This window comes from Arachis hypogaea, chromosome 15 (assembly GCF_003086295.3).
Source record: "Arachis hypogaea cultivar Tifrunner chromosome 15, arahy.Tifrunner.gnm2.J5K5, whole genome shotgun sequence".
NCBI classification, from domain to species: domain Eukaryota; kingdom Viridiplantae; phylum Streptophyta; class Magnoliopsida; order Fabales; family Fabaceae; genus Arachis; species Arachis hypogaea.
The window spans coordinates 148,871,574-148,886,792 of NC_092050.1; the positions used below are offsets into that span (position 1 = coordinate 148,871,574).

Consider the following 15,219-nt stretch of genomic DNA (forward strand, 5'->3'; position numbering starts at 1 on the left):
AACGCCAGCTTTTGTGCCAGTTTGGGCGTTTAACTCCAGCTTTTGTGCCAGTTCCGGCGTTAAACGCCAGAATTCTTGAGCTGACTTGGAATGCCTGTTTGGGCCATCAAATCTCGAGCAAAGTATGGACTATTATATATTGCTGGAAAGCCCAGGATGTCTACTTTCCAACGCAATTGAGAGCGCACCAATTGGGCTTCTGTAACTCCAGAAAATCCACTTCGAGTGCAGGGAGGTCAGAATCCAACAGCATCTGCAGTCCTTTTTTAGCCTCTGAATCAGATTTTTGCTCAGGTCCCTCAATTTCAGCCAGAAAATACCTGAAATCACAGAAAAACACACAAACTCATAGTAAAGTCCAGAAAATTAAATTTTAAATAAAAACTAAAAAATATATAATAAAAACTAATTAAAATATACTAAAAACATTGCCAAAAAGCGTATAAATTATCCGCTCATCAAGCTCCAACTGTCTTGTTTGAAGATAATACAGCATGTATTGCTAAACTTAAAGGCGGATATATCAAAAGTGATAGAACAAAGCATATTTCTCCTAAATTCTTCTTCACTCATGATCTTCAAAATCAAGGGACAATTGATGTCCAACAGATCCACTCGAGTGACAATCTGGTAGATTTATTCACAAAGTCACTCCCAAAATCCTCCTTTGAAAGATTGGTACATCATATTGGGATGCATCGATTTCGAGATATTAAATAATATCGACAAGAGGGGAAGATTGTACTCTTTTTTCCTTGGTCAGGTTTTTTCCCATTGGATTTTTCTTGACAAGGTTTTTAATGAGGCAGTCCCCATCACTAAAGGATATTGTACTCTTTTTTCTTCACTAAGATTTTTTTCCATTGGATTTTTCTTTAATAAGGTTTTAACGAGGCAATAATCTTAAATGGTCATCTAAAGGGGAGTGTTGTGATAAGGATGAATGATGTGGATGACCACTTTCCATGAGACTTAGTTTACCAAGGGTGATTGCATTTAATTATGTTTGAAAAGTAAAACTTCTTTGTACTTATAAATAGCAACGTAATATGAAACATATGGAACACACAAAAACAATAAAACACCCTTCTCTCTTTCTCTAATTATATTTCTTTATTTGTTACCTCTTCCTGATTTATTTATTTAGTTATTTTATAACACTTTTTGGTCTTTCTCTTTCTAGTTCTCTAATTCTTTGCTCAAACTAAAATTTATTCAAAGACAATTATATATGCATATGAGTCTTCACCCTAAAATATACATGTTATAAGTAAAAAAGAAAAAAATCGTCATTTTCTCTCAATCTATTATTTTTATTTACAAAGATAATATTAAAATATATTTGACTAAATATATATATTTAATTGAACTACCCAGCAGATGACATGAAGATTTCTTTGTGCAAGTAGCCGCTGTTATTTTGGTCTAAGAATAAAATTTCTGATATTGAGACTACCATTATAATTGCCTCTAACTCTTCCAGCATTTTCAAGAATACTTGCTCCTCTTGCTCGGACATTGTGGCTCTGGCGAAAAGGAGTAACAAAAGTGTCAATGTCGCTATCTTCACCTTCAGATGGACATGACATACGAAGAGTCTGAAGGATATTATTAGCACAATGAGGGCAACAAGTAGGATTCCTTGTTCTAACGATTTCATCATACATATAAAACAATGCATGAGCAGGGTGCAGGTGAGGCCCATCCACAGTGCAATCCAAACGTCCATCACCATCGTCACACGATTTGGCTTTGATCCTTTTGACTTGCATAGAGAGTCCTACGTCTTTTCCATTCTCCAAATTAGCATAATAATGTGTCACACTAAACATGTAAGGCTTAGTCTTTTCACCCTTGCTCCTTCTCTTCCCCTCCGTAACAAGCATAAATCTCATTCTGCCAAGAGAATGTAAAAAAATGTATGTCGTCGTATCTCCACCCCATGCATTGTTTACAACATTCCAGATCTCATACTCGTGGTAATCAAGGAAACTGAGCCCGCGTGGCAGCGGCCTACGACAAATTTCGTATGATACCCTAAGAAGACCTTCATCGTCTCTATTCAATTTCACAGTAATATTGAAATGCAAGTCTGACAGATTTTTGTCATCAGTCGGTTGAGATACGCAAATCATCGAAATTTACAGAATCATTACTATTACTATTTGTCCTTTTTATGACCTCCTCTAGAGTAAAGTAACAGGTTGTTTTTTGTACCTTATATGACATATTCCATGGCGTCTTTTTTCCTGCGAACTGAATGGTAGCGGAGTCTGCTAGTACCACACTGTAAGGTTCATTTCCATTGTAGTTGTTGGGACGGAGACTGCTGATAGGACTGTTACCCATAATTAATAACTAACTCACTTTTCTTCTAATAATCTATATGCACGCTTTGCTTTCATTACAGGTGCAAATTAAATAGGTAGTTAATTAGAACTTACAGGGAAGCAAATAGCGGTATTCTAACGCAATATTATTTTGCTGGCATCTAATTCCTCCTCTATCTCATTTCTCATTCTTTGCCTTGCTTTATTTCCTTTATTCGATTCATCATCACTAATAGGCTAGCATTATCTTATCCGTATCTTATTCTAAAATCTGTATCCATATTTCATAGTCAGTCAAGGAAGAGAGATTCTTTCATCCTCTATATAGTACAAAATTCTCACTTCTTTATTTTAGTTATATGTATCTTCTCTCTTCTCTAACTAATTTTTTTAACCAATTGCGGTTGGTCTATACTTAGTTTATTAGTTAGTTTATGATTATGATAAATGTACACCAAAATCAATTATCAGCATAAAATATAAGTTGAAATATAAATATATATTCAAAATAAATTAAACCACATATGTATTTATACACAAATACATCTGTTACTAATTTTAATATATAAATATCTTTTTTGTTAGTTTAAATATGTGATAGGTTTAGAATTTCATTTTGTACAAATAACTAGGGGTGTTCGCAGTGCGGTTTGCTTTGGTTTTAAGGGAAAAAGTCATCCGATTCGAACGCTTAATTTATGTGTGGTGCGGTTTGGATTGGATGAACTTTTTTTGAAAATCCAATCCGATCGATCCGATCCAATTACAAGCGGTTTGGATCGGTTTGGATTTGCGATTTTTTAAATAAAAAAATTAAATACATATAACAAGTCTTAACATCAAATTTTAAATAATCAACAATGACATAACAAGTCTTAACATATCTTAAAAAAGCCAACGATAACATAACAATAGAAATAAAATTATAGGTTAGTTAAAATAAATAAATAAATAATATTTTAAACATAAAATATTTATTAAATAATAATAATACATGAATAATAGAAAAATGTATAACAAATTGAACATGTTATAAATATAATTGTAAGTATAATAATTAAATAATAATATTATATCACATTGTGCAGTTTGGATTGGATTGGATCGGTTATGAAAAGTAGATCCGAAATCCAATCCAATCCAGTGGTTTGCAAAAAATAGAATCCAATCAAATCCGAATTAGTGTGGTTTTAATCGGTTTTCGGTTTGGATTAGATTAGATGAACGGTTTAATTTGGATCGGTTTAAATTTGAACACCCTATAAATACCAACTTATTAACTAATGACAAATTAATCCTTAACTTATGAACTGGAAGATATTGTGGAGACAAAAATTATTATCTTATTTGGGTCATGAATACCAAAAATATCAAGATGTTTTTGGGTGCAACTCTTATCAGCCCGGATTTTTGGGCCAATTAAATGGGCTCTATTGGCTCACAAAAACCTTTGTTGCAACGAGAGGAAACAAAGTTTGCGACCATCAGCGAGCTGCAACAAAAATACAAATCTAACTCCTCGCCTTTCCCTGTCCAAAAAAAAAACCTCCTCGCCGTCGCCGGCAAAATTCGTCGGAAATTATGAAGCTGAAGCAGTTGGAAGGCCTCCTCGGTGGTCTTGACCAGTTCCCAAACCCCAAGGTTTCTCTCTTTCTCACTTTCATAGTCACTAACTTCTTTTTCTGAATCACACCTTTCTGTGTGTGTGTGTGATGAAAGGTGGAGCTTGAACAGTACCCAACGGGACCCCATATAGCTTCTCGAATGCTCTTCACGGTATTCCCCTCCTTCCAATTTCGTTGTCTTTTTTTATATTATTATTATTAGTAATATTATTTATTCATTTTCTTCTGCCATGTTTGGTACTGAACTTTGGTTCTTCCTTCTCCCTTATCTGTTTGCGTACGTTAAAGGTTCGTACTTTACTCATTAAAGATGTCTTTTATATATGTAATTTGCTTGTTTGTGGTGGAAGTTGACCACACCCCATTTTTTATGCTACATTTCAAATACTTGAATTACATTTGATGTGGTTATTAATATATGGTTGTGGCTTGTAGTAGCATCTGGAATTATTTGAGTGATTTTCTTTGTGCATTATTGATGCTCCTCGGATAAGTTCTATTACTTGCAGTAGGGATTGATAGGGAGGGTATTGTAGTAAATTAATCAGTGTAATGGTGTGAGTGTAGACGTGTAGTTTGTGAGCTTGAATAAGGTTTCTAAAGGTAAATTAGTAAAATGTTCTGTTTTTTCAGTGGCTGAAATCTTGTTTGCTTTATAATCCATGTGAATCAGGCAGAAAATTCTTTTGAGGACATAAGTAACAAAGTAGTGGCTGACTTCGGATGTGGTTGCGGTACGTTAGGTGTTGCAGCTGCTCTTCTGAGTGCAGAGTGAGTTGAATCCTTTCCCTGCTACTTTTGCAGGATAGTTTACCGGATTGTCTTATTTTAGTTTGTCATTCGCTTCCTGGTATTATGCTGTCTAAACTTGAGTGACATTAGAATCAAATTTGTTATAGTTAACTCTAAACTTGTGTACTACTAGTATTGTATAGAACAAATCTATAGTTTCCAAGTTTGGAACTGTTCAGTGTTTCATGCACATGGTCACATAGCAGTTGTTTGTAGGTAATCAAATAATAAATTCTGAAATTCAAAATCATGTTTGACAAATGACAATGGCTTAAAAAATACATATTTTCGTTTTCTAAGATCAATCCTGTATTACATATCTAATATTCTCTTGATTTGTGTTAGCATTGATCAGACATGTTCTCAGCATTGACATTGATCCAGAATCTCTTGAAATAGCATCTCTTAATGCTGAGGAACTTGAGGTATTTTATATCTCTGTCGAATATTATTCTAAATGATTACAAAGGTTTCACATTATCCGAGTCTCTTGTTGAATTAAACAATAAGATTTGGTGTATTTTGAATATTGTACATCAAGGCAAAGTGTCTTGAATGAATAAAGCTTGGGATACTGTTGTAATAGAAAAAGATGAAATAAAAGTTGGTCAATTATATATGCTGTAGATGCAATAAATGGAATTTTTCAATAATTATTTAAAGGTTGGTTATTAATAATTGATACACCATTCTTTTTTATTTAATTAAAACTTCAGGTGGATATGGATTTTATTCAGTCTAATGTCATGGACTTGAGGTGGAGAGGTAACTTTCCGTTCATTCCATCCCATTTTATGAGTTCATGTATTGAACAATAACCTTTATCATAGAAAATGTAAAAAAATCGGATTCGGATCTTAATGGATTTATAAGATTGAGTTCTATGTCGTAAGCCACCAGTTGATTTCAGGAAGCACAAGTTTAGAAGTAAAATATGGAATCTTGCATTTGTTGAATGGCGATATTTGGGGCCAAGTTGTTTTCTTTGTAGGGAAATTAGTCTATGTTTGAACTCTTGTGGTTTTGCAGCACTGCCTTATCACTTTTAATTATGTGGACTTTCGTCGTCAATCTTGACACTTCATTGGCATTTTGGAGCAACAACAGTCTGAATTGAAGGCTTGTTGCCTGGTGCAATTTGCTGCACTTCTCTCCTTTCTTTTCTGGATTTTTGTTCTTAGATGGATATGGAAAATTGATTCTTGTTATGTCTCCATGATCTCCAGTTGAGAGTGTAATAGTTCAAACAATATTGCTGAATTAGTTCTTAACTTCTTATTTATATGGGAACATAAAGTTTTTAAGGGTATTCATTGTATAACTTGTAGGCATTATATGCTATTTGAAGTATTTCATTTAGTGTAACTAACAGGTTTATACGATTTTCTTGGTCCATACTCTAGGTCAAATTGTTGATACAGTTATCATGAATCCTCCTTTTGGAACTCGGAAAAAGGGCGCAGATTTGGACTTTCTCAATGTTGCTTTGAAGGTATTGTACTCAATATATAAAAAATATATAATTGATGGGTATTTTAATTTACCATGTTGCAAATATTACTACTTTGTCAGGTTGCTTCTCAAGCTGTTTATTCATTGCATAAGAGTTCCACAAGAGAGGTATGTTTTCTGAATCTTAAATTCTAGTCTTGTTATTAGTAATTGAGTTCTGCGAGCCTTGTCAGATGGATATTGAAGAAGTCTCTGATCTTCCCATTCCAAAAAGATGTCATTAGCATTTTTTTCCTGACCCTTTGCATTAACACATTTTATCCTCAATGATAGCTTCGTTTTTCCGACCTTCTATTGATACCATGGGTTCCATTTTTATCTAACCGCAGCATGTGAAACGAACAGCTTTAAGGGATTTCAACGCTTGCAATGCCGAAGTTCTATGTGAGGTGAGGGAGGTTACTGTGTATTAGATGTTTAAGTCATATAATAATATTTGATTTTTTCTCTCCAAATTGACCTTGTTTTTTTATCGAAATTGTTTGTGTAAATTGTTGTCTCTTAGAAAATATGGGGACCAATATCAAGACTTAGGTCACCTACACAACCTGATTCTTTCATATATTTTCTTGTTCCAGTGATTCATGGAGTAGCCATAATTATGGACCTGCATCTTGTAAGCTGTAACTGATTTTTCCCCCTTTGCCTTGACAGCTTCGATATGATCTGCCGAAGCTATACAAATTTCATAAGAAGAAAGAGGTAGACATCGCCGTTGACCTCTGGCGTTTCGTACCAGGAAAGCATCAAAGCTAAAAGGCATTTGGCACAGACAAGTATGATTAAAGGAGAAACTTTGTTGGTTTTTTTTTTTTTTTCCCTCAGTTTAAAATGCTCTTGCACATTAAGTAATGATTCCTTTATAGTTGTGCATATATGTGAATTCAATAGTTGAGGAAGGATCCTCTTGTCATGAAATCAAATGACTTTATGAATCTATAAAGTGTGGGGATTTCTTATTGAAAAATACTTGATTTAGGGGAATATTCTAATTTTGTGTGCTTAATTATCAGTGCTATGTTATCCATGACAAGAAAAGTAACTCTGGTTGAACTTGTTTTACTTTCATTGTGTAGATTCCAGTAAATAATCCAAATGTGATTAATTTCACACTCTTGACCTTATTACATACCTCATTTTAGAAAAGCCAAATCTAAACAAAGTAGCTATCCTTTTCAAAGTATTTGACAAAATGCATGGTTGAAAACCAGACCGAACTAGCTGATTTAATTGGGTTAACTGAGTCAGACTGAAATAATAAAACGAAATTATTTTATAAAATAATTGTATATATTTTATACATATATATTTATTTTATTATATCCATTGAACCTATAGTTCTACCCATTCAATTTTCAAAACCTTGATAAAATGGTCATTAACATTACAAATATAGATTATGAACTATTGAAACTGATGATTCAAAATTGAGAAATGCATCAACTAGTTCATATTTTCAGCTTACAAACTCATAATTAACAAAATATATGGTCCTCGTGTATCTCAATGTAGATACAGATTAGTAAAAAGAAAATTGTGTCCATGCCGATTGCACATTTGGTTATTATGAATAAACAAATTTGCTCTCTTCAAAATTTGTTTCACCCTGATCCAAACCAAACTTCACATGCTATTGTAAATTGCTACATTGCTTTATGGCACTTCTCTTCATTCTATGCCTCTGGTTCTGGTTTTGTTTCATTTTCAGCACTCTCCCCAAGAGTGAACTTAACAAAACGTCTCACTTTAATGTTCTCTCCAATGGAAGCTACACTTTGCTTCACCAAGTCCTTCACCAAGACACTGTCATCCTTAATAAAAGGCTGCTCTAGAAGCACGAGCTCCCCAAGCCTCTTCGTAACCCTTCCCTCGACGATTTTCTCTCTGATGTTCTCTGGTTTTGAAGCTAGGTCCTCTCTCTGCATCTCAATCTCCTTTTCCTTTTTCACAATTTCCTCCGGAATATCTTCAATGGATACATACTGCACCTGTGGGCAGGCCACGATTTGCATCGCAAGATCATCAACCAACTCCTTGAATTTCTCACTTCTACCAACAAAGTCAGTTTCACAGTTCACTTCAACTAGTACCCCAATGCGCGAGTCGTGAATGTACGAACTGATTCTGCCTTCGGCTGCTAGCCTGCTGGATTTCTTGTCGGCTGTTGAGAGACCCTTCTTCCTGAGGTATTCTTGGGCCTTTTCAAGATCCCCTCCGGTTTCGGCAAGAGCTTTCTTGCAGTCCATCATTCCTGCTCCAGTTTCCTCCCTTAGTTGCTTGACCAATGCAGCAGAGACTGCAACTGTTGATTGCCTGCAGCAGAATGTCAAACAATTTAGGACTTGTAAAGGCATCAGTTTTCTTCTTATTTGGGATTTGGCTATGTAAACTCTAGAGTAAATATGTATAAACAGACATGCACATATACCATCTTCGTTTAATCAAAGTAACATTAAAATGTAGGGAGAAAAATACATTCTTGAAAAACCTAATATTAAACAAAATAACCTTCAATACATATAATCCATAAAACACATTTTTTTTGGCTAATTCTAAAACTTGAATCGAAGACCTCTTAGAGTATAAAACATTTACTTCTTAACTAATTTTACACTTGTTACACATTTAATTTATAAAAAGGTGCATTAAGAGGGACACTAGTGCACATTAATACACTAGTTTTCATAAAGAGAGTAACGTATCTCGTGACTACAGAAGCGAAGAAAAACGAGTGTGTTATACTGTTGCTTCCACCCCGTTATTATTGAGCTGGATCAAGTTCCTCTAAAGTGAGGAAGTTGGTAAAGTGAGAAAGTAAGTATTTAATCACTCTTAATTAAGATAGTGCGACTCACTTTATCACTTTACTACTACTCCCTTTACAGGATCTTTTTCTAACGTAAACCTACATTTTAGTACTTCAAAGATTTGTAGCAAAATGAGAAGCCATTAACATAATTAAGCAATTTTTAGCACCATTAAATTCAACTTATGTACATTCTTTCCTAAATTTAATTTGTGAAAAGTAATAAACTGCTTACTTTTGTTCAGTCTCCTTGGCTTCCACGGCAGCTGGTTGCTCTTTGGCTGGTGTAGGAGCTTCTTTTGCCGCAGTTTGTGCAGCCACTTCGGCAGCAAAATCCTGGCTTTTCTTCTCCAAACCCTCTCCGAGGTTGAACCTCACAAACCTCTTAACTTTGATGTTTTCTCCAATAGTTGCAATAGTCTGCTTGATCCAGTCCTTTACTACAAGTTTATCATTTTTAATGTAGGGCTGCTCAAGCAATGACAGCTCCTCAAGTCTTTTTCTTATACGCCCTTCAACAATCTTCGATCTTATCTGCTCTGGTCTTGACAAGAGATCCTCTTTCTGCATTTCTATCTCCTTTTCTTTGTTCACAATTTCCTCAGGAACATCTTCGGTTACAAGATACTCAACTTGAGGACACGCAGCTACTTGCATGGCTATGTCATCAACCAGCTCTTTGAAAATTTCGCCTCGGGAGACAAAATCTGTCTCACAGTTTACCTCTACCAAGATACCAATTCGGCTGTCATGAATGTAAGAGCCTATTCTTCCTTCGGCGGTTACTCTGCTTGCTTTCTTTTCTGCGCTTGATAACCCCTTCTTTCGAAGATACTCTTGTGCTTTAATAATGTCCCCTCCAGTCTCGGAAAGAGCCTTTTTGCAGTCCATCATTCCAGCTCCTGTTTCTTCTCGAAGTTGCTTCACAAGTGCCGGAGATATAGTTGCTGCACTCCATAAGAAAGGGACAGGAATTTTGCTATTAGACATCCTATGTGAGAATGTGAAGCATAACATACAAAGGCTGGAAAACCATGAAATATCAGTGTAGGATTGTTGGTCAAAATTCTGATCTATTTAATATATCAAAGTTAGCATATTGATCAACATTGAATTGCGAAGCATCTGCATTGATTGACCTAAACTACCATAGGACCATGTTACATTATATCCAATCACAAATAGTGAAACAATGTAAAAGATGGAAAAATGAGAAGTCTAAGTATACATGTAACGCGCAGCCATGATATGTCAAATTTATAGCAACCATGCAACTCTTCACCTACTATATACTTTACTATATCCAAAATGCTTTAGAATTTCAAATTTGAAATTTTGACAGTAAAAGCTAAAATGCATGTATAAGCTCAAGTATTTCTGTGATGTTTATGCCAATTTGACACAAAAACATGTCGAATGCAACAGGATGCGAATAAGATGAAGTTTTAACCTTTAGTTGAGGATTGATCTGAAACATTAGCGCCATCTTGTCCATTAGAATTAGAAAAGGTGCTGCTTTGCTCAGATGCGATTGCAACTTCTGTATCTTCAACTTCTGCATCGATGGAAGCCTTCACAACTTCAGTGACAGGACTTTCAGGAGAGGGAACTTGATCTTTTTCTTCAGTTCCATCTGTTTAAAGAGGATTAACATTTCAAGACACACTCCCTTTTATTGTCTTTAACAAAGATACAGATAGGGGGGAAATTCTGCTTGATAAATATGCCAATATAAAATAGCTTCAGTTAGATCAAAATAACTCATTGGGATCACATTGAAAATGAAAAGAATGAATCACATGTAACGTGATTAATAGAGAGCATAAATTACGTTGACCTCCCTTGACATTATGCAATAGTGTACACAGCACGCCTTTATAGAGGAGATAAGTGTCACATAACCAAACCTCAGACGGTCTAAATCTCAAGGGAGATTAGTGCATACTTTTACAAATGGCAGGGACTCGTGTAAAATCAATATATCATATAATCTCTATGAAGAGTTTAGTTAATATATAATGTATGGAGATAAAATAAACACCAATTTCAGAGAACTTACAACCAATTTTATTAATTCGTTAGTCAAAAGTAAATTAGACAAGCAGGAATTGAAAAGAAATTGAATCATAACCTGTATTCGAGCTGTCCTCAGGAGACAACTCGCCATTTTGTCCAATCAAAACAGTATCAACGTCTTTGTTCTCGGGAACAGTTCCATTCTCTGTGGCAGAGATTTGCTCTTGCACATCTTCTTTAGGTTCATCAATGAGGTTTTCCACAACCTCAGTGGCAGGACTTTCAGGAGAGGGAATTCGGTCATTTTCTTCTGTTCCATCTGTTTTTAATTAAAAGGGAAAAAAGAAAATCATCCACTTGTTAACTATGCCAATAATGATGAGATCAATTGTTCCAGTAACATAAAAGTATTTCATTGTGATCACACTGAAAAAACAGTGGTGGTCAAATATCATGTAATATATGAAGAAATATAACAATTTAATAGAAAAGAAATTGATGCATAACATTTGTTCAACATCATCATCTATTTATGATGCAATGAAAATATTATTCAATAATTAATAAAATAAACAGAATGCTCTTGTACATGCATGTGCTATAGCACAAAATATGTTTGATTTCAGTTATCATTTTGTGAGTGGGCTTACAATCAGTATTACCACATATAAATATAAGTAAGGCCTAGAACTAGACATGGATTTGTTCAGCAGAGAAAGTGCACAGAATACACAGAACCTGAACTTTCTTGGAAAACTGGTGTACTTGATACATCACTGTCGGTTGATGCTGAAGCAGCAACTTCTTCCTTTTCATTAGAACTTTGTGACTCTTTTTCCTCTTCTGCAAGATCAACTCCACTTTCTACAATGTTCTTATTAACAATGTCAATGGATGAATCATCTTTTACGTTGTTTTCTGTGTCATCTGCCTGGATAGCTTCATCGATAACTATATTTGCGCTAGATAGAATCTCATCAGTAGCCAAACTTTCGGAAGCCACCTCTGTTTCCATCTCAGTGGTAACATCTATACCTGAAGCTGAGATTGAGACATTGCTTTCATCATCCACTACAGCTGTTGAGGAACCATTCTTTGCACTGGCTTCTACGTCTTTCTCACGTTCAGAAACATCATCTTCAGCAAGTTTTTCTGCAGCAGGAACATCTTCTGTCAACTTATCTGCACTTTCTGGTTCGACCTGCACATCAGAAACATCTGACGCAGTTTCCCGCTGCTCAACAGCTCCCTCGAGTTCTTGCAGAGTGCTTGTAATTTCTGGTACCTCAACTTCATTAACGTCTTTCTCACTTTCAGAAACATCATCTTCAGCAAGTTTTGCTGCAGCAGGAACATCTTCTGTCAACTTATCTGCAGTTTCTGGTTCGACCTGCACATCAGAAACATCCGACACAGTTTCCCCCTGCTCGACAGCTCCCTCGATTTCTTGTGGAGTGCTTTTAGTTTCTGGTTCCTCGTCTTCATTTTGACTTTTGTCCCTCTCATCCAAAAATGCAGCAATATCCTTATTCTTACGAAAAGCCAAAGCAAAAGGATTTGTTGCAGTGTGTGTAATCCCTTGGCCAATAAGTGAGTCTGACTCTATAACATCTTCCTCTTTCTTCATAGTCAATGTTACTTGTCCTCTATTTGTACGCAAAACACGTACATCGACTTCTTGACCAACCTCCAGTGATGTGGTTCCCATAGCACTCCCAATTTCATCCAATTCCTCAGATATGGGTAGAAATCCTTCCTCCCCTTCAGGAAGAGATATAAAAGCACCACTCCTTGTCAAATTCTTCACTGTACCTTGCAAATCCTGCCCTTTGACGAATTTTGTGCTTTTCCTCGCAGCATCTCTCTTCTGACTTGGTTTTGGAGTGCTCCTCTTCCCAGGTTCAGGTTTATTGGTAGTATTAGTTGGTGGATCTTTGCGTTGCTTACTAGGGGCAGAATTTTCACGCATAGAGAGAGAAATACGCTGAGTTTCGGAGTTCACTTCAACAAGCTTCACCTTCACTTCTTGTCCTACAGAAACAACACTATTAACATCCTTAACGAAGCTATCACTTAACATAGAAACATGAACAAGCCCATCTGTGAAAGCCCCAAAATCAACAAAGGCACCAAATGGCTGGATAGATTTTACTTTCCCGGTAAAAGTTGCCCCGGGAATTAAATCCTCATTCTTTACCGGAGGCATCTCACTTTTCCTTGGGGGTCTTGAACGTCTGGATTTAGCTGAAGCAGGATTGGCATCAGTCTTAGAAGATGAATCTTCAGTTGTTCCAACTTCATCAGGAGGAGTTCCATCAGAAACTTCATCCGTCACAGTTGAACCTGGTTCCTCTACTGCTACATCTGTTTCCGTGGCTGATATGGAAGTTCTAGATTTTTTATGAAAACTGCATCTCCTTGTGTTATGTGAAAATACTCCACTGGCAACAAATGAGGGTAAGTGATATCTCCAAGTTGATGATCCTTGTTTTACGGAACTCCTTGGCAAACTGAGCCTGGTTGAAGAATTACTCTTCCTTGTCGAAAAGGCAATTCCAGGAACTAGCGAAAGATTGCCAACAGAGCATGGGATTACAGAATTCATGTTGGCTTAAATTGTAGAACTTAGTATATATATATCAAAATCTGTTCATATTGCGTTACCTTCAGAAAACATATTAAAGATGTGAATTGTCAGTATGCCTTACATCAGAAGCTAAATAACAAGTATCCACTATATATGAAAATAAAATAATGACGCTTTCGAATAGAAATCATTTAATTGGTTCAGCAACCAAAATCTTACAAATGCATAATCCACAGGACATAACAATCATGAGTAGATACTAACACTGGCTACATCAAAGTTGGCATAACCCCATGGAAAACTAAACATTGCTGCGTAAGAGTTGATATTAGAAAGATAGTCAATTAACTCTTCAACCTACAAGACAAATTCTACATACAAAGACTTCAATTTTGTCTACGCTAACTCGAAGAATGTGGTTAATGGTGATATAATTTTCTTTACAATATTTTATATTAAGCTTACACATGATTTATATACATCTTATCACTTCATTCAAGCATGATGCTTAGAAATGTTCAAACTCCAAGTCCAATTATTTTCTCCATCAAAGGCATTTTCGAAATAAGAAAAGCACAATTATCAACCTGGGTATTTGAAATTCCATCACAAGTCACAATGTAGCACAACAACATGATGCCAAATGACACCACATATCAAAATTACCATGAGTTAAGTACAATCTGAATTTCCACCTCACAAGTTATATTCTTTTAAATTTTATGAAAAAGAAAAAGAAAGATAGGGAAGTGTAGACTGCAAATAATGCTTACAACTAAACCAAATAAATCAATAAACAAAGCTTTATTTATTATTTTTGTTATCAATTTCATAGAGCAGCAAATCATGCAGATAATTGATGAGACCATGAAACCTCAGAGTGCTTCAGCAAAATTAGAAGCTAGAATAGTGAATTAAGCTAGAAAAAGCACCATCCTTTTTTCCAATTTGCTATAGATAGAGCTTGCAACAGTAACCGAAGTTCAATTAAGCAATGAAAAACATCACCGAAAAAACCACACAGTGATAAGAAACTTCACAGGCCAAACGGAAATATAAACAAGCATCAGTGTGTGAAGCAGAAACAGTACCTAAGAAGCTTCAAAGGGCCAATAAAAATTTTCACAGAAAGTTGGGTCCCTGAAGTTCAGAAACACAAGAAATTGTAAAAACGGAGTCTTTATGGTGCAACTGGGAATGGGTGTTGACGATAAAGTGTGGAAGTGGAAGGAGGGAAATGAATGGCGAGGCTTTAAATCCTTATCTTCGTGCTGAAACGATGTTCTTCTTCCTCTGTCTTTGTCTTCTTCTTCCTTTTGTTCTGATCAATGGGCTTCTTCAGCTTAGAGACAGGCCCATGTATATATGGCCCATTAAGTTGGTATTTTGGGCCTTTATCGTAGTACAATTTTTTTTGGTTAATATCGTAGTACAAATTTAAACAGCAAATAAAATTGGGCATCAAGTACCAAAAAAAAAAATGGGCATCAACCAACTTGGGTTGACTGACAAAAACAACCAACTTGGGTTAACTGACAAAAAAAAATCAAC

The 15,219-nt window shown here is 35.5% G+C and overlaps 2 protein-coding genes across 2 annotated transcripts; one reads left to right on the plus strand and one right to left on the minus strand.

Moving 5' to 3' along the window:
• Nucleotides 1-3,782: 3,782 nt before the first annotated feature.
• On the plus strand, nt 3,783-7,226 carry LOC112751234 (uncharacterized). Its single transcript, XM_025800301.3, has 9 exons — nt 3,783-3,971; nt 4,050-4,106; nt 4,629-4,726; nt 5,103-5,172; nt 5,464-5,512; nt 6,151-6,239; nt 6,320-6,367; nt 6,589-6,648; nt 6,914-7,226. The coding sequence occupies exons 1-9, from the start codon at nt 3,912-3,914 to the stop codon at nt 7,013-7,015; spliced, it is 633 nt and encodes a 210-aa protein (XP_025656086.1). The 5' UTR covers nt 3,783-3,911; the 3' UTR covers nt 7,016-7,226.
• A 385-nt stretch (nt 7,227-7,611) lies between these two features.
• On the minus strand, nt 7,612-15,011 carry LOC112751235 (polyprotein of EF-Ts, chloroplastic). Its single transcript, XM_025800304.3, has 6 exons — nt 14,760-15,011; nt 11,820-13,745; nt 11,197-11,400; nt 10,516-10,698; nt 9,301-10,012; nt 7,612-8,572 (listed from the first exon to the last, which is right to left on the minus strand). The coding sequence occupies exons 2-6, from the start codon at nt 13,684-13,686 to the stop codon at nt 7,933-7,935; spliced, it is 3,606 nt and encodes a 1,201-aa protein (XP_025656089.1). The 5' UTR covers nt 13,687-13,745; nt 14,760-15,011; the 3' UTR covers nt 7,612-7,932.
• Between the last annotated feature and the right edge of the window lie 208 nt (nt 15,012-15,219).